This window comes from Phoenix dactylifera, chromosome 4, assembly GCF_051530095.1.
Source record: "Phoenix dactylifera cultivar Ajwa chromosome 4, Ajwa_hap1_PhDact_Kaust_v1.1, whole genome shotgun sequence".
NCBI classification, from domain to species: Eukaryota; Viridiplantae; Streptophyta; class Magnoliopsida; order Arecales; family Arecaceae; genus Phoenix; species Phoenix dactylifera.
This window is the reverse complement of record NC_143193.1, coordinates 45140023-45165604: the sequence shown is the minus strand read 5'-3', so window position 1 is coordinate 45165604 and position 25582 is coordinate 45140023. Positions and strand designations below refer to the sequence as shown.

Here is a 25582-nt window from a genome sequence, read left to right as displayed (position 1 = left end):
TTGTGCTTGGCTTTAGGTTCTCATGTATATCCCTTCTCAAATTCTCATAGAGCGATGAGCTTAATGATTCTCAAACAACTGCCATCATTTTGTATAGATAGCCATTAACTAATTGTGTATTTTTAGTTTTTCAAGTTTTATATATGAGTTCCAAATACTTTTCTGACATTGTTAATTCACGCCTATCTGAAAAGTTGCCACCCCTATGTTTCTAATATATTCGAATGTATGTTAAAATTTAGAAATTTATATTATGTGATGATAGCATATAAAGTTGTATATTGTGCTTCATTGCTTTGCATTTATTGCCTTCTTCAATAGCTCTTATGAGAATGTAAACTCTTTACCTCTCTTACGTGTGCGGCAAATTAAAAAAAAAAAAAAAAACCCTTTGATACATGTGCTAAAATATGGCTTTCTAAGATATGAAAGGCCTCTTATGAACTTGTTTTTCGAAGAAGCATATATAAGCCGGTTCAAGTTAAATATAGAAGTTCACCAAAAAAATTGAAAATAGAACAAGTTCTTTCTAATGCAAAGTTACACTCTCAATTCTAGCTTGCAATGTTTTTTGAATTTTCTAGCTTGAATCCTTAATCCAATATGATACGCTAGCAAAAAACTTTCCACATCACTAGGATGCTATGAATACTATGCTGCTTGGCATGGCCAACAGAAGTATAAGCAAACTCTTTGTCTCCAATAATATAGTTGGACGCTGTAGCACTTGTTTTATGATATAATGTTCATGTGAGTTCCTTTGATTTTGAATAATATGGGAATTGAATGATAAAAGACAGTAATGACCAAATTATTTTTCAATGTTTTAAAGCTTTAGATGACATGAAAATCTGCCAATCCTGTGGGAGTGCATAGGTTTTTCTTTAAATTAAGGAATTATTATATTGTAAGGAGCAGTTACTAGCCTACATTGCCCATTAAAAGAACTCATGTATTGCTTCATAAACACCTTCCAATGCATGATCAGGCTTCCTTTTCACAACACTGACAAAAGATGAATCTCGTGTCTTGAAATCGACTCTCAAAGAAAACAAAATTTTCATAGGTAGCTGACATAGACTGTCCAATAACTTAACCAAACAAACTACAAATAATGATTTTATAAGATATATATAGACCATAATTTTGTAGAAATTGAAAAACTAAAAGGAAAAGTTGTTAGGATATCTATATATATTTTTTTTCAAGAAAAAGAAAAGTAGGCGGACTAAGATTTCCATGAACTCTTCCGGAAACATATTTTGTTGAACTTATTCGACCTGTGGCACTAGGATATAGAAGGTCTATTCACTAATAAAATAAGAGTTCTACGGACAAAGTTCACTAGTGTTCTTTGCCCCACCCCACTTCCAAAAAAAAAAAGAGAGCATTTGCTGTTTCAGGTTTCAATGCAAAATGTGGAGACACTTTCATCAAATACTCTACTCGGTAATCTAGCATGAAAAAAATACCACCCTCTTCGTGGTATTTGTTTTGCCCTCTGTCTCATTAAAACAGATATAAAATCCATTCACTATTTATTTGACCATCTCTCTTATCATTTTTTGTACCAAATATGGTAATCTGATATGGGATTTTTTTTTCATGTTAGATTAGCCCCAACCAAACGAGCCTTAACTGTATAACTATGTTTGGTCACTTTAAACTAAAAAGTACTAGAAATTCCATATATTTTAGATGATTATACTTTTAGGAACTTATAAAATTTTAGGGCAGAGAAAATAAAGATAACAATTAGATTTCAATACAAAGGTGCATAAACAAAACCTCAACTAATATTTTATCAAAAGTTCTACTAATTAGAAAACTAATATTTCATACTCTTTTTGTTAAATATTTTTTATTATAATATATCTTAGTGGTTTATCCTCTTTCTAATTGATCAATGGTGGATCCATTCTTGCTATGAGAGCTCAAAATTTAAGGAGCAAAGTAGTGATATAAGAATCATTTGCTTTGTCGAAAGAGATAAATCTATGAGATCATAGTGGTTGAATCCCCTTCAATCTAAATATCGATAGTATTGAATTAGTAGATCGTCTTCTTTCCTGGGCATCATATTGTTCAGGTTTTGCAATCAATACTTTTTAAGAAAAAATAATTTTAATCCAAGGTTTTAATATTAATTATAATATTCTTAAATAATAGACCCTTTTCAACTATTATCAACCATTACAATCTCAAAATGGCCTTTTTTGCTTTTTCTTTTTCTTTTTTATAATCAAAGGGAGATCTCAAAACTTAATAAAAAGAACAATGAAATAAAATGGTTTACTGAAAAAAAATACTAGACATGGCCCTCCTGGACACTCCCTCCTCAAGAAAAGAGAGAGAAAAGGTAATGCGGATCCATATTAACTATCATGATAATAAATAATGGATAACAATTGAAAAGTGGGAACTATTCTTGCTCAAGCTAGGCCCCCCCCCCCCCCCAAAAAAAAAAAAAGAAGGGGGGAAATTTAAATCTAGTAACTATTGATCACTATAACAAATAGTGAATGGGTAAAATAAGGAAAGCTATTTTCATTACTTAATAGCTAAAAAAATATATATAGTTGCTAGATAGCAATACCCTCTTTTGCGGCAAAGGTAATAATAATAAACCATCAAAACAACTGTTATATAAATCGGTTTTATAATTTTTTGTAGAGAGAAATAGTGAATGATGATAAGTCATGGGCCTTCTATTAAATAAAAAACAGTCTCTCTCTTATTTGTGACATTTGTCTCCTACGTTGACCAAATAGCAACAAATCTACTCTACTGGTCGCCCTTGCACGTCGCATGCACTGACTAAGCCCCACCACCAAACAAGCCCAACGGTCAATCCCCGACCAACCCCCTCTTGCCACGTAGCCAAGGTGGTTCCCACCCAGGCATCTTAAACTCCTACCCCTCCTGGATGTCCCACACGTGTCATGATGAATGGTGATAAGCCCCACCTTCGAAGAGAAACAGCAGCCCCTCGCTCTTCCCGCTATTTCTCCTTCCCTCCTCCCCCCCGTCCTTCTTCGTCTCTCCCCTCGCGTCTTCTCTGCTCCGCCCGGAGTTCGCCCCTCCGCCGATCGTCCCCCCTACGAAAGGTTCGAATGCTCCATAAAAAGAACAAAACCAAAATCCAATCGTTCTCTCTCTCTCTCTTTTCATTCCATCTCCAATCTGCAATAACAATAACAATGATTCCTTTTCCGGGGATCGCCGGCCGGGCTCGCAGGCGAAGGCGCGCGCGCTAGTGGAGCTTCCAAGAACTTGCCACCTTCTTCATCACCGCTACCGCTGCGTTATTGCATCGACACCAATTCCATGCAGTACTTTTGAATACTCATTTAGAGGAGGATCAGGGAGAGGAGGGACCCGAGTGACTGGCGATCGACGCGGTGATGGAAGGCAAGGAGCTGGCGTCGACGTCGGGGGCACCGGCCCAGGGGCCACTCTCGGGGCCGCAAGGGGGGCTGACACGGCGGCCGTCGAGGAACACCGCCACGATGACATTCTCCATGGAGGTGTTCGATAATGAGGTGGTGCCGTCGTCGCTCAGCAGCATCACGCCCATCCTCCGCGTCGCCGCCGAGATCGAACCCGAGCGCCCCCGTGTCGCGTATCTCTGTGAGCGCCTCCTCCCTCCCTTATCAACCATTGCTGTCCAAGAAAGAAACCTTGGAGAATCATGACGTGCTCCTGCATGATTTGAAGCTTTGAAGCATAGCATCATAACATAATATGTTTGCAAATTTTTTTTGTTTCTTGGTGAATGAAGGTCGATTTTATGCCTTTGAGAAGGCCCACAGACTGGATCCCAACTCCAGTGGTCGTGGAGTCCGGCAATTCAAGACTGCTCTCCTTCAGCGCTTGGAGCGGGTGAGCCCTCCCATTCCTTGGCTTCCCTTCTCTCTCTCTCTCTCTCTACTATACTATAACTTAACACAAGAGGTTTATATCCTTATCCTTGATCCTCAAATCCTTAAACTATATAAAAAATGAGTTAGTTTTTCAATTCCAAAAATAATTCTAATCGGATTACCTTACTAAATATTTTAAATAGTACTACAGTAATGCTAATTGGATTTCTCTCTTACAAATTTTCAAACATTCTATGGAAGGAGGGATTAATCTAAAACTGATCGGCTTTGAGAGAAAACCTGATTCGCAAGAAAGAAGAATATAAGAATCTCTAAGTACTTTATTATATTTAAACTCTAAAATTTATATGAGAAAAGCAAGCGATAAGAAAAAAGTTAATTAGAAAATAATTATTTTTAAAATTTTAAATTATAATCATAATTGGATTAGATTAAATTTATAATTTTTAGTATTCACATTTATCTCTACATGCATTATAACTAGTGCAAAATAATTTTACCAAGTTTTATTAGATTTCACACAAAATGTGTTAACTTTAGCTTATGTCTACTAAAACCTCTTTTGTGTTTAACACTTTATAAGATGTGTGTATCCACTGCATGTTCTACAGGGCTTATACGTGAAATGTTTGCACAAACCAAATTGGTTTTGGTGGAACAAGGGTACTTTGGCTAGATCCAGTTTTGCACAAAACCCCTTATAATATGCGAATATCCACTACACATTCTATGGGGACGTATATGTAAGAAGATTAGGACGGGACGAATTTTCTTCAATTTCCGTATTGTTAATTAGTTTATGAAATTAATAATATCTAATACAAAATTATCTTTATTTTAAAATATTTGGGATTTTTGGGTATTTTTCTTTCTTCTCCATTTCTTTTCCTTTTAGAGAGAGGAGGGGTGTATTTATTAGAAAACGGGAGTATATTTATAATTTTTTTTTCCTGAGAACTATTTTTAGGAAAACGACTTCTACGAGTCCTAGGGTTAGGATCAGAACGCGCTACCTCGGTGTGAAACGTCGTCGGGTTCTCATTTTATATAGGTTTCGTGAGGTAATTTCAGTTGATTGTGATTCAAGAATTGGTTATTTGGCTCATGAATTCTCTGAATCATTTAAATGAATCAAATCTGTTGTTCAAATAGGTTACTTGGTAGTTGTTAGATTTATTGAACCTATTAGAAAAATGCAAGATCTTTTCTGAAATGAGCTACCTTTTCTTTTAGGTTTGAATTGTGGTTCTGATTCCCGAACCTGTTCATGTTTTCGGTTAATCTTGTTGGAAGTTCTAGTTTTGAGTTCATAGGATTAAAAAGAACTAGCTTTGGTTGAAGGTATATTTATGAATCCTAGAAATGTATTCAAGAAGTTAGAAACCAAGGCATTGCGGTCTTGATGCATACGTAACAAACATGAATGGTTTGGAATCCAAATGCTGGTAATCCTTTTTGAGGAAATGTCTCTGATGATTGACCAGTCTAAGGGAATGTTTCTCTTCTCTTTATGAAGCTTGGAAATTTTCAGTTTTGGTGCAATCATGTCTACTTTTGATGGAAATGTTTTGCATTGAAATATAATTGACAAGTGGAAGTAACAATCTCAGGCTACATAAACAATTGTTAACCAGAGTGGACAGAATCTGAATGCTGCATTACCAGGAGAATAATTTGAATTCATATTACAGGACAATACACCAAGTCTTGCTAAGAGAGTAAAGAAGAGTGATGCACGAGAAATTGAGAGCTTTTATCAACAGTACTACGAGCACTATGTGCGTGCTCTGGACAGAGGAGAGCAAGCAGATAGGTGAGTTTGAGTTGCTGATGTTCTCTATGTTATCGTGATGCTTGCACCCTCCTTATACTTTATTTTATGGTGATGCTTGCAGCCTCCTAAAATTTTGAAATTTATGCTTCTATCCATGTTCATTTCATTGACAGGGTTCAACTTGGAAAAGCTTACCAAACTGCTGGTGTCCTCTTTGAAGTGCTCTGTGCTGTCAACAAGACCGAAAAAGTTGAAGAAGTTGCTCCAGAGGTTCGTCGTCTTGGCAATGGTTCCTTAGAGTGCCCATTGGTCATCGCCTTTTGATCTAATCTGTGGAGTTGTAGTGTCTATTTCATCACATTTTCAAAGTGAGGGTCATGTAATTCTGTGTTGCTTGTGGATGTGTCTAAGCTGTTCTCCTGTTTGTCTTCTGGGTGCTTGCGGAGCAGATTATTGCTGCTGCCAAAGATGTCCAAGAAAAGAAGGAAATTTATGTCCCATATAACATCCTTCCCCTGGATGCTGCGGGTGCTTCACAATCCATTATGCAACTTGAGGAGGTATGGCCTGTCACAGCCATGTTGTCTTGTGGAAGTCATGGACTACATATTTGACATGTATTTATGGGGTAGTCTCGGTTGCTTTTCGACTTATGGATTAGTCAGCATGATGGGCTAGCAGTGGAAGTGTTTTCCTACTTTATCTAACATTATACTTTGACAGATTAAAGCAGCAGTTGCTGCCCTGCGAAACACAAGAAATTTAAGCTGGCCATCTTCCTTTGAGCCGCAACGGCAGAAAGCAGGAGACTTGGATCTACTTGATTGGTTGAGAGCTATGTTTGGGTTTCAGGTATGCTATCTACAGATAAGCTCATATAAGGCATTGTTTAGTGCTATTCATTTCTTGAAGGGTCTTGGTCTCATTTATTTGAACTATGCTACTTTGTTTCCAGAAAGACAGTGTCAGAAACCAAAGGGAACACTTGATCTTACTGCTTGCCAATGTTCATGCAAGGCTGAAACCTAAACCTGAACCTCTTAACAAGGCATGTTTCACTGCTTCCTTTTAAGTTGCATTTGTCAATGATTTGTTCGCTCTGAATATCATGATTGCCGCTAATATATGATCATCATCAATTAGAGGTTAGTTAATGATGCCATTTGTTTTTATGTTTATATGAGGTGTATTTGTAATTGACTTCAGAATTCATGCAGAACTTTATGATTTCATGAAGGCTGTAGCTACTTTCACTGATTTATACTCTTACAAAGATGGCATTTATTCTTTAAAATTGGGCCTCAGAACCTTATCATATTCAACAAGATTGTATCTGCTTGCTATCTATCGAGTGTGTGCCCATCCTAGTGTTGTGTTCCGAATTGGTGTCTAAATATAAATCATGTCAAGATCTTCTTTCAATCTCATGCTTGATTGGTTCATTGAACTGCATTATGAAAATTTAAGGTTTTGCAGATCAATTTAAAATTTCTTTATGACAGGAGAGTATTAGTTTCACAATAGCAAGCCAAAAAGTTTTATAATTCAAAACTTGCTACATCATGCATCTTTGCTCCATTGCGTTAAGCTGTAAAAAATTTACTTTAGCAATAGAAAAATCATGATGCTTTTATAGAAGATTCTTCACTGGTCTCAAAATCATCTCTTCATGATCAATGCAGCAAGTTGTCGGATTGGCATGTTGTAATACTAGCTATGTTGACTATACATGTGTTGCTGCATTCTTATTTCTAGGAATCTTAAGAATCCAAATGTTGTGTTTACATAACTTGAGAACTCTATCTACTCATATGCTAATATAGTTGAAATAATTTTGTATGCTCCACGCTACATTCTTGTCATATTTATTAATCCAATTCCTCTGACACAGCTCGACGAGCGAGCAGTGGATGCAGTTATGAGTAAACTATTCAAGAATTACAAAGCATGGTGTAAATTCCTGGGACGGAAACACAGTTTACGGTATAGGATGCAACTTATTCTCCATTTGTTATACCATTTTCAGTGCCTTGGCTATCATAGTTTGATGTTGTTAATTTTCTATTTACTTAAGGCTCCCACAAGGTGGACAACCACAAGAAGTGCAGCAGAGAAAGATCCTCTACATGGGTCTGTTTCTTCTTATATGGGGTGAAGCTGCCAATGTTCGCTATATGCCAGAATGCCTATGCTACATTTTTCACAATGTGAGTTCAGTCTTTTTGGATATACTATAATTTTTTTTATTTATTGGATTAATTGTATTACTCATTCAAATATAAATTATTCTCCCTCTCCCCTAAGCAAAGTCTTCATCTGTTTAGATGGCATATGAGCTACATGGTCTGTTGGCCGGAAATGTCAGCATTGTGACGGGAGAAAATATCAGACCTTCTTATGGGGGGGACGATGAGGCCTTTTTGAAAAAAGTAATCTCTCCTATATATCGTGTCATCGAGAAGGCAAGTTTCCAACAGAAATCTGCACTCCAGTAAGACATTGTTCTTGTTAAATTTACAAGCTGATGATGTTAATTTGCCAGGAAGCCAGTAAAAGCCAGAATGGAAAAGCCCCTCATTCAGCTTGGTGTAATTATGACGATCTAAATGAATATTTCTGGTTTGTTAAGGAGTTTTACTAATCACAGCTATTTCACTCAAATCAACTTTTTCTATCGATTAGTTGACTTTGATTATTGTATTTAACTTCGTACCATTCAGGTCAGCTGATTGTTTCTCTTTGGGATGGCCTATGCGTGATGATGATGATTTCTTCAAATCAATACGTGAATCTAGGCGCATAGTGCAGGTATGATGGGAAACTTCTAATAGTCAATACCTCTGTTGTTGCTATCTCCATATGGAATGTCTTCGTGCAATGACCGATTTGCAGATGGGACGTTCATCCGGGAAAGGTTCTGGCAAAAGTACAGGAAAATCAAATTTCGTCGAGACCAGAACATTTTGGCACATCTTTAGAAGTTTTGATCGTATGTGGACCTTTTATGCAATGGCACTACAGGTATTAATATTAAGGGACTAGGACTATTTGACCATCTTTAGCTGTAGGAAATAATCCAGTTCTGGGATTGTTTCAGGCAATGGTAATCTTTGCCTGGAATTTGTCGAAGGATGATCGGAATGATAACCCGCAAGATCTACCACTGAGGTCCATTTTTCGAAAAGATATCCTTTATTCTTTATCAAGCATTTTCATCACAGCAGCAGCCCTTCGCTTCCTTCAAAGTATGTATTATTCTGCAACTACTTAAATTTTTGATAATATATATCTTGTTTATCATCTCTGGAGCATCCAATGAGACATGACAAATAATTGGCTTGCTTAGCTAGTATCAGTCATTTCTTTGGCATGGAATCCCTTAACCTCATCCAAATACTGGATACCATAATCTATTATAAATTTACTTGACAAAATGTTGCTTTTAAGAATAAGAGGCCTTCAACTACTCTGATCTATTTTTATCTGTTCATCCATCCATGATTGCTAATCAAGCCAATCATGGGCAAATTTTCATTTTGTAAAATTTGTGTTCTGCTATCCATTTATAAAAAAACAAAACAACCTAAGCCATCAAATTTACATTATGCTGGGAGAGAATTTGGCTTGCAAGTTACCAGTAAAATAATAATTAAGAAAGGAGTAAGACTTATTCATAATTCAAATGGACCTACAAGCGATGTAAAATGATAACTAAGTAACCTTTCATAATGAAAACCTAATGGTACTTGGAAAAACAAAGGTTTCTAACCTATATGCACAATCCCCGATTCAAGATGAATGAGTATGTAATTAAGACTTACTCTCAAATTCTAGTACTGGACCTTTGTATCTATCAGAATGGTATGGTATTGGTACTGACGGTACATACCTTAAATTATTCGCTTCCAATAAATTGAAAAACCATTAGTACCGACTGGCATAGTCAGTATGGTTACAAGGACCAGTCTAGTACAGCTGGTATGTACTAGTGCAACTATTTTGGCATCCCGACATCCATATCGGTGCTGGTTTTGCATTGGAACACTATGGTATCAGACATACCATCCCAATTTGGTGGTCTTTGAAACCATGACCTTGAGCTTTGTAGTGAATATTATCAAGACTAGTATGTATTCGGTGTAGTTATACCACTATTAGATATTGAGAAAAAGCAAAATACTTGAATAAAAGACGCCAAGAATAAAAAAGTTTTTTTATGGAGCTTATTTGATAAGTAGCTTCTTTATCATGATTATGTTGATCGCACAGACCTAAGAGTTGAACAATCAGTTCATACCTTTAGTAAGATGAAATGTAAGGCCTTTTTTCTAGCCCATTGTATTCGGAAATTCTACTGTTGCTTCATTTTTACCTTTTTGAAACTTTTGTTATATATGTATATCTTGTGTATTTGAGAATGTTTTATGCATGACACCAGCCAAAAGAAACAAAGGAAATTGCTAATACTTTTAAATTAAGCTGTTAGCATGATGTTCATGATTATCAAAGTTGATCTAATATGCATAATGGTTTAATAGGAAGCACTGTAAAATTTATAAATTTATAAAACAACCTGTCTGTGAGTGCTTTAGTACTTTGTTTGGCTTTATAATATTTGCTTCTTTTCTTACCTATCTATATTACTAACAGGTATTCTAGACTTTGTTCTGAACTTCCCTGGTTATCATAGATGGAGATTCACTGATGTTCTGAGGAACATTCTGAAGATTCTATTTAGTCTTGCATGGGCGACTGTGCTGCCCTTTTTCTACTTCAATAAACAAATTGATTTACCAATAAAAAATCTGACAAAGTGGCTAAATCAAATGGATGGAGCACCTCTATATATCATGCTTGTTGCACTGTACTTGCTTCCAAATCTACTGGCAGGTGTACTGTTTATATTTCCGATGCTTCGGCGGTGGATTGAAAATTCTGATTGGCATGTAGTCCGGCTTCTTTTATGGTGGTCTCAGGTAACCCCCTGGCCCTCCTCCAGGCCTTGCTTTTCTTTATGTCTAGTTTTAGTTCAACAATCTTAATTTCATTTGCTTTAAAATAAAAAGGTCCAGCTTGATTCACTTAGAACAGTGCTTAAATGAGTTTTGGGAAGCCAAATATGCATCAATTTTGGGCTTTTAAAATGCTTGACTTGCGTTAAGACATTTGTTCTGAGGACCAGGCAATAATCACTGTGGGAGCATTTCACAGAATGAGCAGGAATATTGGCATGCAGGGTTGTAAAGAAAGAGGCATTTTTGAGAAAGTGTGGCAGTGTAGCGCCATCCTTTTCTATTATGTGTGATTGGCTGAAAATAAATTGGTTGCTTTCTTTCAGTCATATTAATCAATCACATTTAGCTGATTTCAGGATCAAGGGGTGATCTAGAATAAGCTGGACTAATGGTGGTACTTATGATCATAAACTTTTGCTTTCTTTAAAGTGTATTCATCAGCTTGAAGATCCAACACATGTTTTCTGATTGCTATACCTTGAAATGTTGCAAGTTTGCTATTATCTTGTTCATCCTCCTGATTTCTGACCCAGTCTAGATAAGTCCAAGCAATCCTTCTTAATGGTATCACCACTAGCTTTAAGTTTGCAAGATGAACACTATGGCAATAATATTTCTCTGAGTCAAGAAAGTTCCATGAGGATTATGTAGATCTTTGTGATCAGTGGTTAACATGACATCTCCTCTGTGTTGGTGTCAAATTGCTGGCCAAGACAACCAGGCGAGAAAGAGACTTGCCAGTAGGGAGATCAACCTTATTGATTGAAGTTTAAGCTCATGCAAACCAAGGGCCATTTTACCAAATATTTGGAAAGAGTTCAGATGAAAAGGGAAGACAACAAGTTTTATAGGGAAGTACGTTTGCCAGAAAAGACTCTTTAACCAAAGAATAAAACTGAAGGGCAACCTCATAAAGTAATCATTTTCTGGTTCTCATCTCTTTAATGCCCAACATCATGATTATTGTCCCTATCAAAGCCCTTTAATTTTCTTAGTTCAAGTGTCAAAAGTATGTTTAGCATGTAGATAATACTCTTGGAAGCCTCTTTGTATAATCCACCGCATAGTTATCTCTTGGTCATCATTTATGTTGGGGCCTTATTTCTGTTATTCTTAGTACATTGCAATGCATTCTGCATCTTTTATTATGTGAGGTCTTTTAATTCTACAACCTTTAACTCCAAATTCTTCCTCCTTTATTCCAATTGGGCATTTTCATCTGGTCTATTCTCATCAACTAACATTATATGCATCTGCAAATAACATTTTGGTTGGTAGAACATCCATGGCATCTTTCAAATAACACCATTCACTTCAGCTTGACTACTGTGCGATTGTCTGCATAAGCAGTTCTTTTTGCATGAAATTAGAATCAAGTTTTTTTTTTTCCTTATTTATAATACTGTATCCACATATGTATGTGAAAAAGATCATAGATATATGGACTTAGGTATGCTACACCCCTGCCATTGTGGTTGCTTTAATGCTTTAAATCCTTGGATCCATAATCATGTGCTTTCTATGACTTCCTTTTTTCTTTTTTCCTTTATTGGCATGTATTTTCATTATTGCTGAATGCATTGTATTCTACTCACAGCCAAGGATTTATGTTGGGCGGGGTATGCATGAAAGTCAGGTTGAACTTTTCAAGTAAGTGTATGCAGGAAATTTAATTATCCTCTGGCTATTTAAGGACTCTTTTTTTTGTTCAAATAACTAAATGACACACTTCTTTGTTTTTTCAGATATACTTTATTCTGGGTGTTGCTGTTGGGTTCCAAGCTTGCGTTCAGTTTCTTTATCCAGGTAATCTTGACAGAACACAGCATTAAGCAAAAATACAAGTCTGGCAATCATTTTCTTACATATCTTGTTTTGTTACAGATAAAACCACTGGTGAGACCAACGAAAGATATAATGGGACTCAATAAAAAGTATGCAATTACCCATATTCAGTATGCCTGGCATGAATTTTTTCCTAATGGTAGTGCTCTCCATCCTTCTAACAATTTGCATGGACTTGCCTATTTTAAATTGTTCAAATTATTAATTTTCTGGTCCATGCAGCTCCATACAACATCGGTGCAGTTATCTCACTTTGGGCCCCCGTGATCTTGGTAGGTTTAGCTATCATTTTGCTGAAGTCTAGTAATTTATGGCTGGTTAATAAGTCATTTGATTGACCTCAACTAAGTACCATGTGTGATGGTTGGATCTTTTGCAGGTGTATTTCATGGACACTCAGATATGGTATTCAATTTTCTCTACCTTATATGGTGGTTTTAGTGGAGCATTCGGCCGTCTTGGAGAGGTAAAAGAAAATTCGATAATTCGTTAATATGGATTTTTTTGCATCATTCACTTTTAGCATGTGAAACTTGACTAATAGCCTTAAATTAAGTGATATACCTTGCTGCTTCTTAATTTCTTCTTCTATTTATTGGTAATCTGATCAGCTGATCTAGAAGAGAGGATGGTAAATCTTCTGGCAGTTATGCCAAAGACCTGGATTTGATGTTTATTATTATCATGTAATTAATCCCGATTAAGCAGATAATGTACTATACTTATTTGTCTAAAGGGGTCATAGAGGATGCTGGCAAATTCTCTTAGGGTCTACCAGATAGCCAAGATCCGATATTGCCTGTTCAAGGTTTATAGGGGGAGTACTGGAGTGGGCTTTCTCTTACTTTGTAGCCCAAAATTGCCTACCGGCCTCATCTACCAAAGAAAGATAAAGAAATAAAGAAAGAATCTTTAATAACTATCTTTCTAGTGCATTTGAGGAATTATTGTTGCATCTTCTATCACTAACATCAAAATTATATATTTTGGTATAACTTATAGTGGTGATGCTTTTTGCTTCTATCATCTAAACTCTGGCATTTTTCTACTCATAGATACGAACGCTGGGCATGCTGAGATCACGATTCCACTCTTTACCTGGAGCTTTTAATACATATTTGGTTCCATCTGAGAAGAAGTCTCGCAACAAAGGATTTTCTTTCTCAAAGCGCTTTTCAGAGGTTGTCCTGTGACTCTTGTTTTTTTCTCTTGAAATGCTGATATGCATACTATCACTCAGCTACTCTTAACATTTTAATCTCAATAAAACTTTTAGGTTTCCGCAAGCAAGAGAACAGAGGCTGCTAAGTTTGCTCAGTTATGGAATGAAGTGATATGTAGTTTCCGAGAAGAAGACCTTATCAGTGATAGGAAAGGCCTTAAACTCATTTAGAAATACATGTTCCATTATTCTATCTTATCTCTTTTTATAAGTATCCTGCAAAGATCAAACTTTCTTTTTTTTTTTCGTTTGTGTCTGCATGTGTAATTCAGGGAAATGGATCTGTTGCTGGTTCCTTACTCATCGGATCCCAGCCTGAAGCTAATACAGTGGCCACTATTCCTGCTAGCTAGCAAGGTCTTTACCATCACTATTCTGATGCTTCCTTTTACTGTTACTGGGTATCTTCCAGTTGTGAATTCTATGATTGTCTATGCAGATACCTATTGCTCTGGATATGGCAGTTCAGTTTCAATCCAAGGACTCTGATCTTTGGAAACGTATCTGTGCTGATGAGTATATGAAATGTGCTATTCTAGAATGCTATGAGTCTTTCAAACTTGTTCTTAACCTTCTGGTAGTTGGAGAAAATGAGAAAAGGTTTGTTACAGATTACTTATTCCCTTAGCTGGAATTTGTCAAAGATATCATCCCATGGTCACATGATAAAAATAATAATTGCTATTTGCTAGTGTTATCGTGCCTTTTGAACTTAATAAAAACACGTACTTGTATACTCCATGGGAGGGTCATGGCCCATTGTAATTATGAATGCAGGGATTCTGCCCTTATGAATTTATAGCATTTCTACATCTGTCCATTTCAACATTATTCCTCAAGTTACGCATTTGGAGTTTGAGGTTATTGTTCTAGGTTCATTGCAGATACCAGAAAAGATATGAAGTACATGACTAGTTTGCTCTTAGATAAACTCCACTGTTAGATGTCCATACTGGATCAACTGTTTTGTGGACTTTACTCTTTGCTGGCTGCATTGGCCTGACTAGTTGGAATCTGGTTTGTTGGCTGTTGGGAAACCACCATTTACCTCCTCAAATTTCAGTTAATTCTTATGGTTTTAACAAGAATTGCTGGGCTTCAAAAGTGTACCGCATGGCTGATCTAATAGTTGTATCATAAGTTGTGTATAAGATCTCTATAGTTAGTAGTAGATGTGTAAATTTTGATGAGGTTGCTTCGACACTTTTTTGACCTTACTTTAACCCCTAATTCTAGTTTGTTTGTCTATCTCTCCATCATCTTCTGTAGGCAGATGTCTCAGATGATATATAGTTTTTTTTTCCCTGCAAATGGTTGTACAAGTAAATCTGGAAATATCTAATTGTGTTTCATTGTGACAGGATTATCAGCATCATCATTAAAGAAATTGAAGCTAACATTGCAAAGAACACATTCCTTGCAAATTTCAGAATGAGTGCACTACCAACCCTATGTAAAAAATTTGTGGAGCTTGTGGGTGTCTTGGTAATTCATTGTCAAATCTTTTTAGTTTCTATAACCTATCCCCTATGAAGAAGAATGATTTCAATATCTTTTGTTGACTGCAATATCTATGTATGGCTGAACATTGTTGTGGTATAAAGTGAATGTTACTTATTTTTTCCTTCCATGGTATAGAAAGAAGGTGATGCATCTAAGCGTGATACTGTTGTATTCTTGCTGCAAGACATGCTTGAAGTAGTTACACGTGATATGATGAAAAATGAGATTCGGTTAGTAATCATGAATATTTCCTTCCTTGAATAGCTGAAATTGCTAATAGTTTTTGGATATAAGTCTTAATGTTATTTTAAGCTTTACAATGTTGTTTATAGTGAGCTGGCTGAGCTTGGTCATGGTTACAAGGATTCGGTTCCACGAAGACAACTTTTTGCAGGTGCAGGTTCAAAGCCAGCTATATTGTTTCCTCCTGTGGCTACACCACACTGGGAAGAACAGGTGGCATAGTAACCAAATCATTACCTTTTGTAACTGATAAAACAAGCTGCTGATGCATATACATAATTGCAGATTAAACGCCTATACCTCGTATTGACTGTAAAAGAATCTGCCATAGAGGTGCCTACAAACCTTGAGGCTCGTAGGAGGATAGCATTTTTCTCAAATTCTTTATTCATGGATATGCCACGTGCACCTAGAGTCCGCAAAATGCTTTCATTCAGGTTCAGTTTTCTTTTCCTTCATGTAGCATTGAAATGTTCCAAATGTGCTGTTATTAGCGAGTCTTTTATCTTTTGGTAAAGGACTGTTATGGGATTGTCAATCTGGGATTTCTGAGGAAATGAAAACAGAATAAAATGTTATGCCCTCTGCTGCCTGGTCCCTGTATATTTACTAGCATGGAAGTTATGTAAAACAAACTGGAACAGACCTAAACAGTTTTTAAATGGGATTAGAAGGTTTTAGCTGAGCAAAAAAATTGTCGACTTTATATTTTACATATATTTCTAAAATCCTTATTTGTTCACTATATGCTTATCTCCCTTTATCCTGTACAGCGATGTTATAAATTGTGGTAGAAGAATTGTTGAGCAATGAAATTTTTTTTCATAATGAATAATCATATAGTGATATGTGTACAACCATGGTATGCGGTACCGTACCATACCAGATGCGGACATACTATACCGTATCGGTTTGGTACTAGTACTGGTACGGATGGCATGCCAACCCTTGGTACGCCAAAAAAATTATGTACTATACCGTACCGATACTATACTAGTATGGCACCAGTATGGAATCCGGTACTGGTATGGTGAACCTTGTGTATAACACAACTAGCTAGGTTGTTGGACATTAGCACAACAAAATAACTGGTGTAGTTTTATTCAAGTGCCAATTCTTTGCATATAAGCCTTCATATTTCAGATTTTATTAGAATGTTTTGTAGTACATCTATGACAAATTTTATCAGCATCAACCATCATATTTATCATTAAACTGCCTCTGGTATCATAGATATTTAATACATATTTTTTTCTCATTGTCTAAGATATCATCACCATACAAATGCTAGGAGTCAAATATCGATTTTTTTCCTCATTGTCTAGTATGAACTTGGCAGTGTCTTGACCCCTTACTATAGTGAGGAGACTGTGTATTCCAAAAATGATCTTGATCTGGAGAATGAAGATGGTGTATCAATCATATTTTACCTGCAAAAGATCTTTCCAGGTTTCTAGGCTCCATGATCTAACTTGTTTTCAAACTACAGTTTGTGAGCTCATTCTTCTCATGGTAATTATTTTTATTTGGTCAATACCATAAATGTCTTTGTAATAGATGAATGGAACAACTTCATGGAACGAATTAACTGCAAAAAAGAAAGTGAGGTTTGGGCAAATGAGGAGAATGTCTTACAACTTCGTCATTGGGCCTCTCTAAGGGGACAAACACTCTGTAGAACAGGTAGCTGTTTAATTCATTTTCCTTTTATTCTTTGGTAACACTTGCGAAGTCGCTTCACGTAATATTTCTGGTGGCTCAGTTAGGGGTATGATGTACTACCGAAGAGCATTGAAGCTTCAGGCTTTTCTTGACATGGCTTCTGAAAGCGGTACGAACACATTCTTCTTTCCCATTTCTTAGGAAGTATGTGTTCTCTTATCCCACTTAAGGTTGTGTGATTCTTTCTTTCTAAATTCCTGCAGAAATATTAGAAGGATATAAAGCAGTTACTGATGAGGCAGAGGAAGGAAAAAAAAGCCAGCGATCTCTATCTGCTCAACTTGAAGCTATAGCAGACATGAAATTCACATACGTTGCCACTTGTCAAATCTATGGCAATCAAAAACTATCTGGAGATCGCCGTGCAACAGACATTTTGAACTTGATGGTTAAGTATGTTAATTATTCCTCAAATATTAATCGAGACTTTGAAAGTTTTGCTCACAGTTCCAGTTTTGACATGAATTCTATCCTCTCTCATTGGTAACTGAAATTACTATGATATTATATTGTTCAATTGGCATGAAGCCATAGTAATGTGATTTGGTAGTTTCGGAACTGAGTGCTTGTTGCTTTTTCAATGACTCTTAGCAATATCAAATCTAAAATAATATGAAATTTTTTTTAGCATTTTTTTAATAAAGCATTATCAGGTAAAATGTACTATATTTTTTTCATTATGAACAATGTTTCAGGACAAGTTTTGAGTCCATCCTATACCGAGCCCAGAAGCTTTGGCAGTCTCAATCACAGTTATTGTTTATTCAGCAACTGTAATAAAACAGCACCAGTGCTGGTCCCAAGCCAGATAAGAAGCGTGGCAGCTTGACATTAGGTCGGTAGGCAGTCATAAGAAACATGAGAAAATATGAAACGCTCCAAAGTCAACCACAAATAGTTGGGACAAGGCTGGATTGTTATGCTTATATATCTAAAACAAAAGCTAAAAGCTATCAAAAAGTAATTAACACATGATACAAAAAAATAATGCAAGTTAGAAAGAAATATAAAACACTATATTATAACATAAAATATTTTTTCTTACACATAATGTTGCCTTAGTACTAAGTTGCATTATAACTGAAATGGAAAGAAAGAACACATAGAATGACTTGGAATTGTAATTAGTAAAAAGGTGAGGTAACATTGTATATCTTTTCATACACAAGTATCAAGCTTCTAATTTGTAGGACTCCTAATTTTTTAAGTAAATTCAGAATAAACATATTATATATATAATGTTTTTTAAAAATGATTTCGTCATTTAACCCAAGAAAACATACAAATTTACTTTTGGGCTTGATTTTCCTAATGAAAGCTCTAGTTTTCCTCATATTTTAAATATATTTATAAAAAAAAACAAATGTAAGCATGCTTGGATGTTGGCATCTCCATATCCTTCTCAGCACCCTTGTACAATTCTATACTTGTAACAAGGTATGCAGTCTTGGTACTGGGCCTTGTACTGTTGCCACACTATCATTGTGTCGGGTATGGTACGGTATGCGGCTGGTTCGGCAATACCGAGTATTGGTACGCCCCCCGTACCATATACCGGTACCGAATTGGGGTGTTACGGTACACTCGTACTGTCCGATTTGGTATAGTACGTCCCGTACCATCAGATTCGGTACGGTATGCCAAACCTTGCTTATAATTCTAGAAGTTCATATACCTTTTTTGAGGAAATCAAATTTGAAAGAGTAATTAACTAATGGGAATTTATGCCAAATGTTTGAATTTGGTTCTAGGCATTTCAATTAGCTTGGCAGAATCTGTTTGGAGCTGTTTGATTTTGAGCCAACATAAATGGGCCAAGTGGAGTTGTTTTATTAATGCCGACACTAACTTTTGTGGAAGAAGAAACTTCAGCATTCTTAACAATCATCATATACTGTGCTTTTTTATCTACCAAATGATAATTTCTATTGCAGAATCTAATGTATATTCAATAAATGCAGCTATCCTTCCTTGCGTGTAGCGTATATTGATGAAGTTGAAGAAAGAGATGGTGACAAGGTACACAAGGTCTATTATTCCGTGCTAGTAAAAGCTGTTGATAATCGTGACCAGGTAACGATACTTCAGATTGGCCTAATCTATCTCAAGAACTGGATCCAATGATACTAAGGTATTCTAACTTTAACAATGAAAAGGAAATATATCGTATAAAGCTGCCGGGATCGGCAAAGATAGGTGAAGGAAAACCTGAAAATCAGAACCACGCAATAATCTTTACTCGTGGAGAGGCTCTTCAGACCATTGATATGAATCAGGTATTGGAAATGAAGCTTTGGTGTTACTGCATATATGACGTAGCGTAGTTGTGACTTTTTGATTGACGACTCTTCAGGATAACTACTTGGAAGAAGCTCTTAAAATGCGTAACCTTTTGGAAGAATTCAATGAAGATCATGGAGTACGTCAACCTACCATTCTTGGTGTACGTGAGCACATTTTTACAGGAGGGTAGGATCAGTTTCATAAGCCCTAAGACACTGTATCTTTATGCCTTAACTAGAACGGATGGATATATTATCTAACATTTCAATAATTTTTGTTGTAGTGTGTCATCTTTGGCTTGGTTTATGTCAAACCAGGAGACAAGTTTTGTAACAATTGGACAAAGGGTCCTTGCAAACCCATTAAAGTGAGTTTCTACCCTTTTAGTTCTTGGTCATTTATGGATTTATGATATGCTGTGTGCCTGTCGAGGTGTCTAAAAGAATGTCTTAAATTTCCTGTTGGCATATCTTCTTATAGTCGGGAAAAGGTTATCCAATCATAAAATTAATGAGTGTGAGTTGACTGAAAATACAACTGCCATTTCCAATCCGATTCCCCTATGGTGAAGCTTCTTACATGCTTTCTAGCTGAAAGGATTTTTATTCCTCCTGATTTGAGTCTTGTAAAATGACTTGGACACTTCAGCCTCTCTAGCTGTGTGTTCTTTCATTGCATCAGTTTTTGTTTCAACACTTTATTTTTAGTAGCACTTAACTGCACATAATTAATTTAGGAAAAAGAGCACATAATTGGAATTTATATTTCTTGAAATGAAAAATAAGAACTAATAATTTTCTCCTCACTTATCTATTCCCTTTAAATTCAATTTTTAACTCTTTTACACCTATTACATCTCGATTCACCATCTTCCCCACCTCCCACCTTTTTTTGTGCCTTCCTCTTCTTTAGCCTTTAGGTTCTGTAATTGGTGTATTCATAGTCCAGTCATTAACCTGATCAGTTGCTAAAAATGCCGCCGGCCGTCAGAGCACTGCATAGGCACCTACATGGTCTTAAGCAGTCCCCTATCTGCCTGCACTGTATAAGAGCCCATCCAGGTCATAGGCCCCCTGGTTGTCCTGCTTAGAGCACAACCACCTAGACCACTTCTATGTGTAGGTGGACTACCTAGTGGATACCTAAGTGGCCCAAAGTGTTGGATTGAATCTTTTAGGGTGTATCAGGTATTAAGCCTGTCAGGCAGAAAGACTGATGCTGGATTCATGATATCAAGCCTGTTAGACAGAAATTTTGCATGGTTTTAAGATATAAAACCATTATCTACTAAGATGCCTATTGGGTTTCACAGCTGGCTTTCTCTTGTTCAAACATTCGCTTTAAGTACCAAGTCAGCATCTAAGCAGCACCAGTTTAAGGGGTTGGCATCAAATTGAGAACTAGCTATAGAATGTTCTCAAACTTTGTGGTTCATACCTTGTATAGGTGGATTAGGCTTGTTGGTAAGGTTAAGCATAAAACTGGTGAATTCTTACTGTAGTTAATGTTGCTTTCTAGTATCATATGGTCAGTAAATCAGAACTGCTAATGCACCAGCAAAGATTGCATATTGCAATACAGTATGTAATATGTATACATTTCCTGGCTGTTGGTTCCTTAAAAGTAATCATAATGACATCGGTTTTTTCTAATTCTCTTTGTTCTGGACAGGGTTCGATTTCACTATGGTCATCCAGATGTGTTTGATAGGATCTTTCATATCACTAGAGGTGGCATTAGCAAGGCTTCTAGGGGGATCAACTTAAGCGAGGATATTTTTGCTGGTGATTTTCTTTTCATTTATTTTGCTTACCTTCCATGAATTAAGCATTTTGCATAATGAGAATCCTACTCTCAGGCTTCAACTCGACATTAAGGCGTGGAAATGTCACACACCACGAGTACATCCAGGTCGGGAAAGGACGAGATGTTGGGCTTAACCAAATCTCACTTTTTGAAGCGAAAGTGGCTTGTGGGAATGGGGAGCAAATACTCAGCCGAGATATCTATCGCTTGGGCCACCGGTTTGACTTTTTCCGCATGCTGTCATGCTACTTCACAACTGTTGGATTCTACATCAGCTCAATGGTAACCTCCATGCCCTTTCTTCTTTAAATGTCAAGACTAGTATCTGCCAGAGGCAGGAACAGACCTAGGGCCTATAGGATATTGAAATCAATGGAATTGGTTAATTTCACTAATATTTTGGCAAACATCCAAATTATCTTGATATACTGGAAGCAATGAACCAGAAAATGTCTTTTTTCCATTTGAACAACTCAGGAACTTAGAGCATAACAATAGCTGATGTACCTTTACTTTTACAAAAAAAAGTAGTTGCTTTCAGTATTTATTTGCTTCTTTTTTTTTTAATGTGCAGCTGGTTCTTCTTATAGTCTATGTTTTCTTGTATGGAAAACTTTATTTGTCATTAAGTGGATTGGAGAGCGCAATTATCAAAAAGGCACGGATGAGAGGGAACAATGCTCTCGAGGCAGCCATGGCATCTCAGTCCTTAGTCCAATTAGGTCTCTTCATGGCCTTACCCATGGTCATGGAGATTGGACTGGAGAGAGGGTTCAGAACTGCCCTTAGTGACTTTATCATAATGCAACTTCAGCTTTGTGCAGTTTTCTTCACATTCTCTCTGGGAACAAAGGCCCATTATTTTGGGCGGACTGTGTTGCATGGGGGGGCCAAATACAGGGCCACGGGACGCGGTTTTGTTGTCCGGCATGTAAAATTTGCAGAGAATTACAGAATGTATTCAAGGAGTCACTTTGTTAAAGGAACGGAAATGATGGCATTGTTGCTAGTTTACGGGCTATTTGGAGCTGCTGCGACTGACTCAACGATTTTCATGCTTCTCACAGCATCTATGTGGTTCCTGGTGGTTTCCTTTTTATTCGCGCCATTCCTTTTCAATCCATCAGGCTTTGAGTGGCAGAAGATAGTCGAGGATTGGGATGATTGGACCAAGTGGATGAGCAGCCAGGGTGGTGTTGGTGTTCCAGCAACCAAAAGTTGGGAGTCTTGGTGGAATGAAGAGCAGGAACACTTACAGTCCACGGGGTTCTTGGGACGCTTCTGGGAGATTGTGCTCTCTCTGCGCTTCTTCATCTTCCAGTATGGGATCGTCTATCATCTAAATGTTGCCAACAATGACAAAAGCATCAATGTAAGTCTTTGACTCACCTTTCCATTTTTAGCATGCTACGGTAGATTCCCTTTGGTTCTTTCATGAACATTTCAACTGGAATATACCATTTTATGATTAGAAGAAGCAAATAACCTTATAGCATATTGCCCCGAGAAATGCACACTCAACTGGGAAGATGAGTTTATGAAAATATGCTTAATAGGTCATTTTGGGTATTGATCTGCTCAAAGGCCAAAATGCAGTTTTTTTCCACTAAATACAGCTTTGCAGTAGTTACAATACTGCTAATATTGATGTAATGATAATGTAAATGTTTTGTTTAACATCTATTAATATTCATCTTTTTTTTTTGCTAACTATTAATATTCTTCTGTTTGGTCAGGTATACGGTCTTTCCTGGCTAGTGATTGTAGCAGCGATGCTAATTTTGAAGGTCAGCTCATATATAGCAGTCGTTTGTTTGGTAGATACTGCATGTCCTTGTTCACAATTTTGTTGCTTTCCTTTGCTGACTTTGAACTCCTTTCTTCAGGTAGAGTCCATGGGTAGGAAGAAGTTCAGTGCTGATTTCCAGCTCTTATTCAGGCTTCTCAAGCTCTTCTTGTTTGTCGGGTCCATTGGAGCTTTGGGCGGTCTCTTTCGATTAAATTTAAATCTCGGAGACATCTTCTCCAGTCTCCTTGCCTTCATGCCAACAGGATGGGCACTGCTGCAGGTACCTCTTTTGCTTATCCCTCCATCTCCTTCTAGCTGAAATTATTAACTATCATTTAGGTAAGTACCATGCCTTAATCCTCCCTCTCTCTCTCTCTCTCACACACACACACACACACACACACAAACACGATTCTGGAGTCTGCTAATAGAAACCATCCTGCATAATGATCTGGAGGTGATACGAGGGACTTAACAATTCATGTCATTGTCTTTGGAGCAGATATCGCAGGCATGCAGGCCAGTGCTGAAGAAAATGGGGCTGTGGGGTTCAGTCAAGGCACTAGCGAAGGGATACGAGTATGTTATGGGGTTCCTGATCTTTGCACCGGTCGCTCTTTTAGCATGGTTCCCGTTTGTTTCCGAGTTCCAGACTAGGCTGCTCTTCAACCAGGCATTCAGCAGGGGATTACAAATCTCACGTATCTTAGCTGGTGGAAGAAAACAAAGCTGAAGCACCAAGTGATGGAGCCATGATCTCGCATATGGTGGACAGCCAATGAACTAGATAATCAAATGTAATTAAACATTAATAGCAGAGGGAAAATTGAAATTGTGTTATGATTCAGCTGAATGTGAGAAATTGTAAACGCAGTCAGTCTCTATAATCTAACAAAGGAGTCGACCGTGGTGTCGTCATTCACCATACTTTTGAATGTAGTCTTTTTCTCCTTAGCTGATGGATTTTTTTTGTGAGACAAAAAGGTGATGATGATCCACCTTAATCTTTGACTTAAACCAATGGAGTATTAAGGGTTCCCGAGATCGGAAGCCAGGTAATAAAACCAGTCATGAAACAGAGAGAAGGGTCCCCAGACCCTAGACAAGCCAGACCAAATATGACCAAAGCGATCAAAAGGCACATATACTGGCCAATTCAGCCAGCCAAAATTCAAGCAAAAGGGGACTCAACCTTGGTCCCAACAGAACCCAGCAAAATAAAAACTGAAGCCTCTCCAGAATCCATCAACTGGAAACCTTGTTCATTAACCAAATCATCTGCTTCATGTGGTCTTCTCTGAGTCTCTCAGTTGTCTTCCAGAAAAGCATGCACTAATCCTTGTTTAAGCAACTGTGTCTGTGTGTGGCCCTGTCCACAGTAGAAAAAAACCACATGCTTTGCAACTAGGGTGCTCTCCCCAGAGTGCAAGACCCACTTTGGTTACACTGCAGCCATATAGCCATATAGCCACCCAAACATCAGGTCTTTTTGAGGCTCTTCTAGCTTTCCAGTTCATTCCCAGGGAACACATGAAGTAGGTGGGGTGGGAGAAGCCATGCATTCTGCTGCTGAAGAATGGAGGAGGTGGGCTCCTGTCTCTAGCTGTTGTTAGCAAAGAAGACAAATCATAACTTACCTAGTCTTGGTTTCAGAGATGGTCTACTGTAAGAAATTTATTGGAAAATGTTGCTCATCTGAAAGTTGTGCTGATATGATGTTTCTTAGTTCAACTAACCTCCATGTACTTTATCTGACTCGTGTGTCGCGCCAATCCCAGCTTGCCACATGGCACATGAAACTTTCTGCGTGTCATTGAGGATGGCCAACCAGCAGAAAGAGCAGACCTTTTAGATTGGAGGGGCATTTCCAAGTGAGCAATGCTATGGTAACTCAGAAAAGTCAGTCATAAAAATTACTTAGATATCTTGCATCATTCCCTTTGCTTCATTATATGGCACATTTTACGAGGCCAATGTAAGGGAAGCAATGAGAATACAACACATTAGCTGAGTGATTTTTTTAGTTACAATTTTGAGCTGCTAAAGCATTTTCCTTTCCAAATAGCCCTGGTAAGCTTCCTATCAGACCACCATTTTTAAGGATTTATAGCATGATTTAGGGTCCAAAACTTTAATTTTAGGATGTAGTCAAAGTCGTTCGCTAATACTTTCGAAAATTCACCACATTAAGCATGCCTTCTTGTACCCTTTCCTTTATTATGTCATTGTTTTCGCAAGGGAGAAATTTCGGTCCTGATCTATCTGCAACATTATTTTCAAGGATAAGAGGAAGTAATAGTTTTTGAGTTGAAGGCTCGAAGAAACTTTTCACTGACAATCGCAAAGCCGATTATTTCATTTGTCCAACCAAAAATTTGCAAAGTGGAATTCCACGATGCAGGATGCCGTAACCAAGACTAATATGCCATAAAATATATTTATTGTAATTATGTATTGTTATAATAGAAAAATGGAAAGTGAGTCTTTTCAACAACA

The 25582-nt window shown here is 37.1% G+C and overlaps 1 protein-coding gene across 1 annotated transcript; it reads left to right on the top strand.

Moving 5' to 3' along the window:
* Positions 1-4828: 4828 nt before the first annotated feature.
* Positions 4829-24013, top strand: LOC103715871 (callose synthase 5). The gene is given in 41 exon segments (XM_088720061.2): positions 4829-4945; positions 5576-5697; positions 5832-5928; positions 6108-6218; positions 6382-6510; positions 6614-6706; positions 7550-7641; positions 7733-7865; positions 7983-8120; positions 8201-8277; positions 8379-8466; positions 8551-8679; positions 8756-8903; positions 10309-10634; positions 12271-12323; positions 12419-12479; positions 12558-12657; positions 12741-12790; positions 12898-12984; positions 13574-13699; positions 13795-13886; positions 14010-14097; positions 14180-14340; positions 15102-15225; positions 15379-15473; positions 15576-15699; positions 15772-15923; positions 16826-16935; positions 17044-17169; positions 17249-17317; positions 17412-17601; positions 19170-19281; positions 19365-19484; positions 19562-19677; positions 19775-19858; positions 21163-21275; positions 21350-21579; positions 21872-22669; positions 23034-23084; positions 23184-23366; positions 23589-24013. Coding segments are annotated over 38 exon segments (5226 nt in total). The 5' UTR covers positions 4829-4945; positions 5576-5697; positions 5832-5928; positions 6108-6203; the 3' UTR covers positions 23832-24013.
* Positions 24014-25582: the final 1569 nt, after the last annotated feature.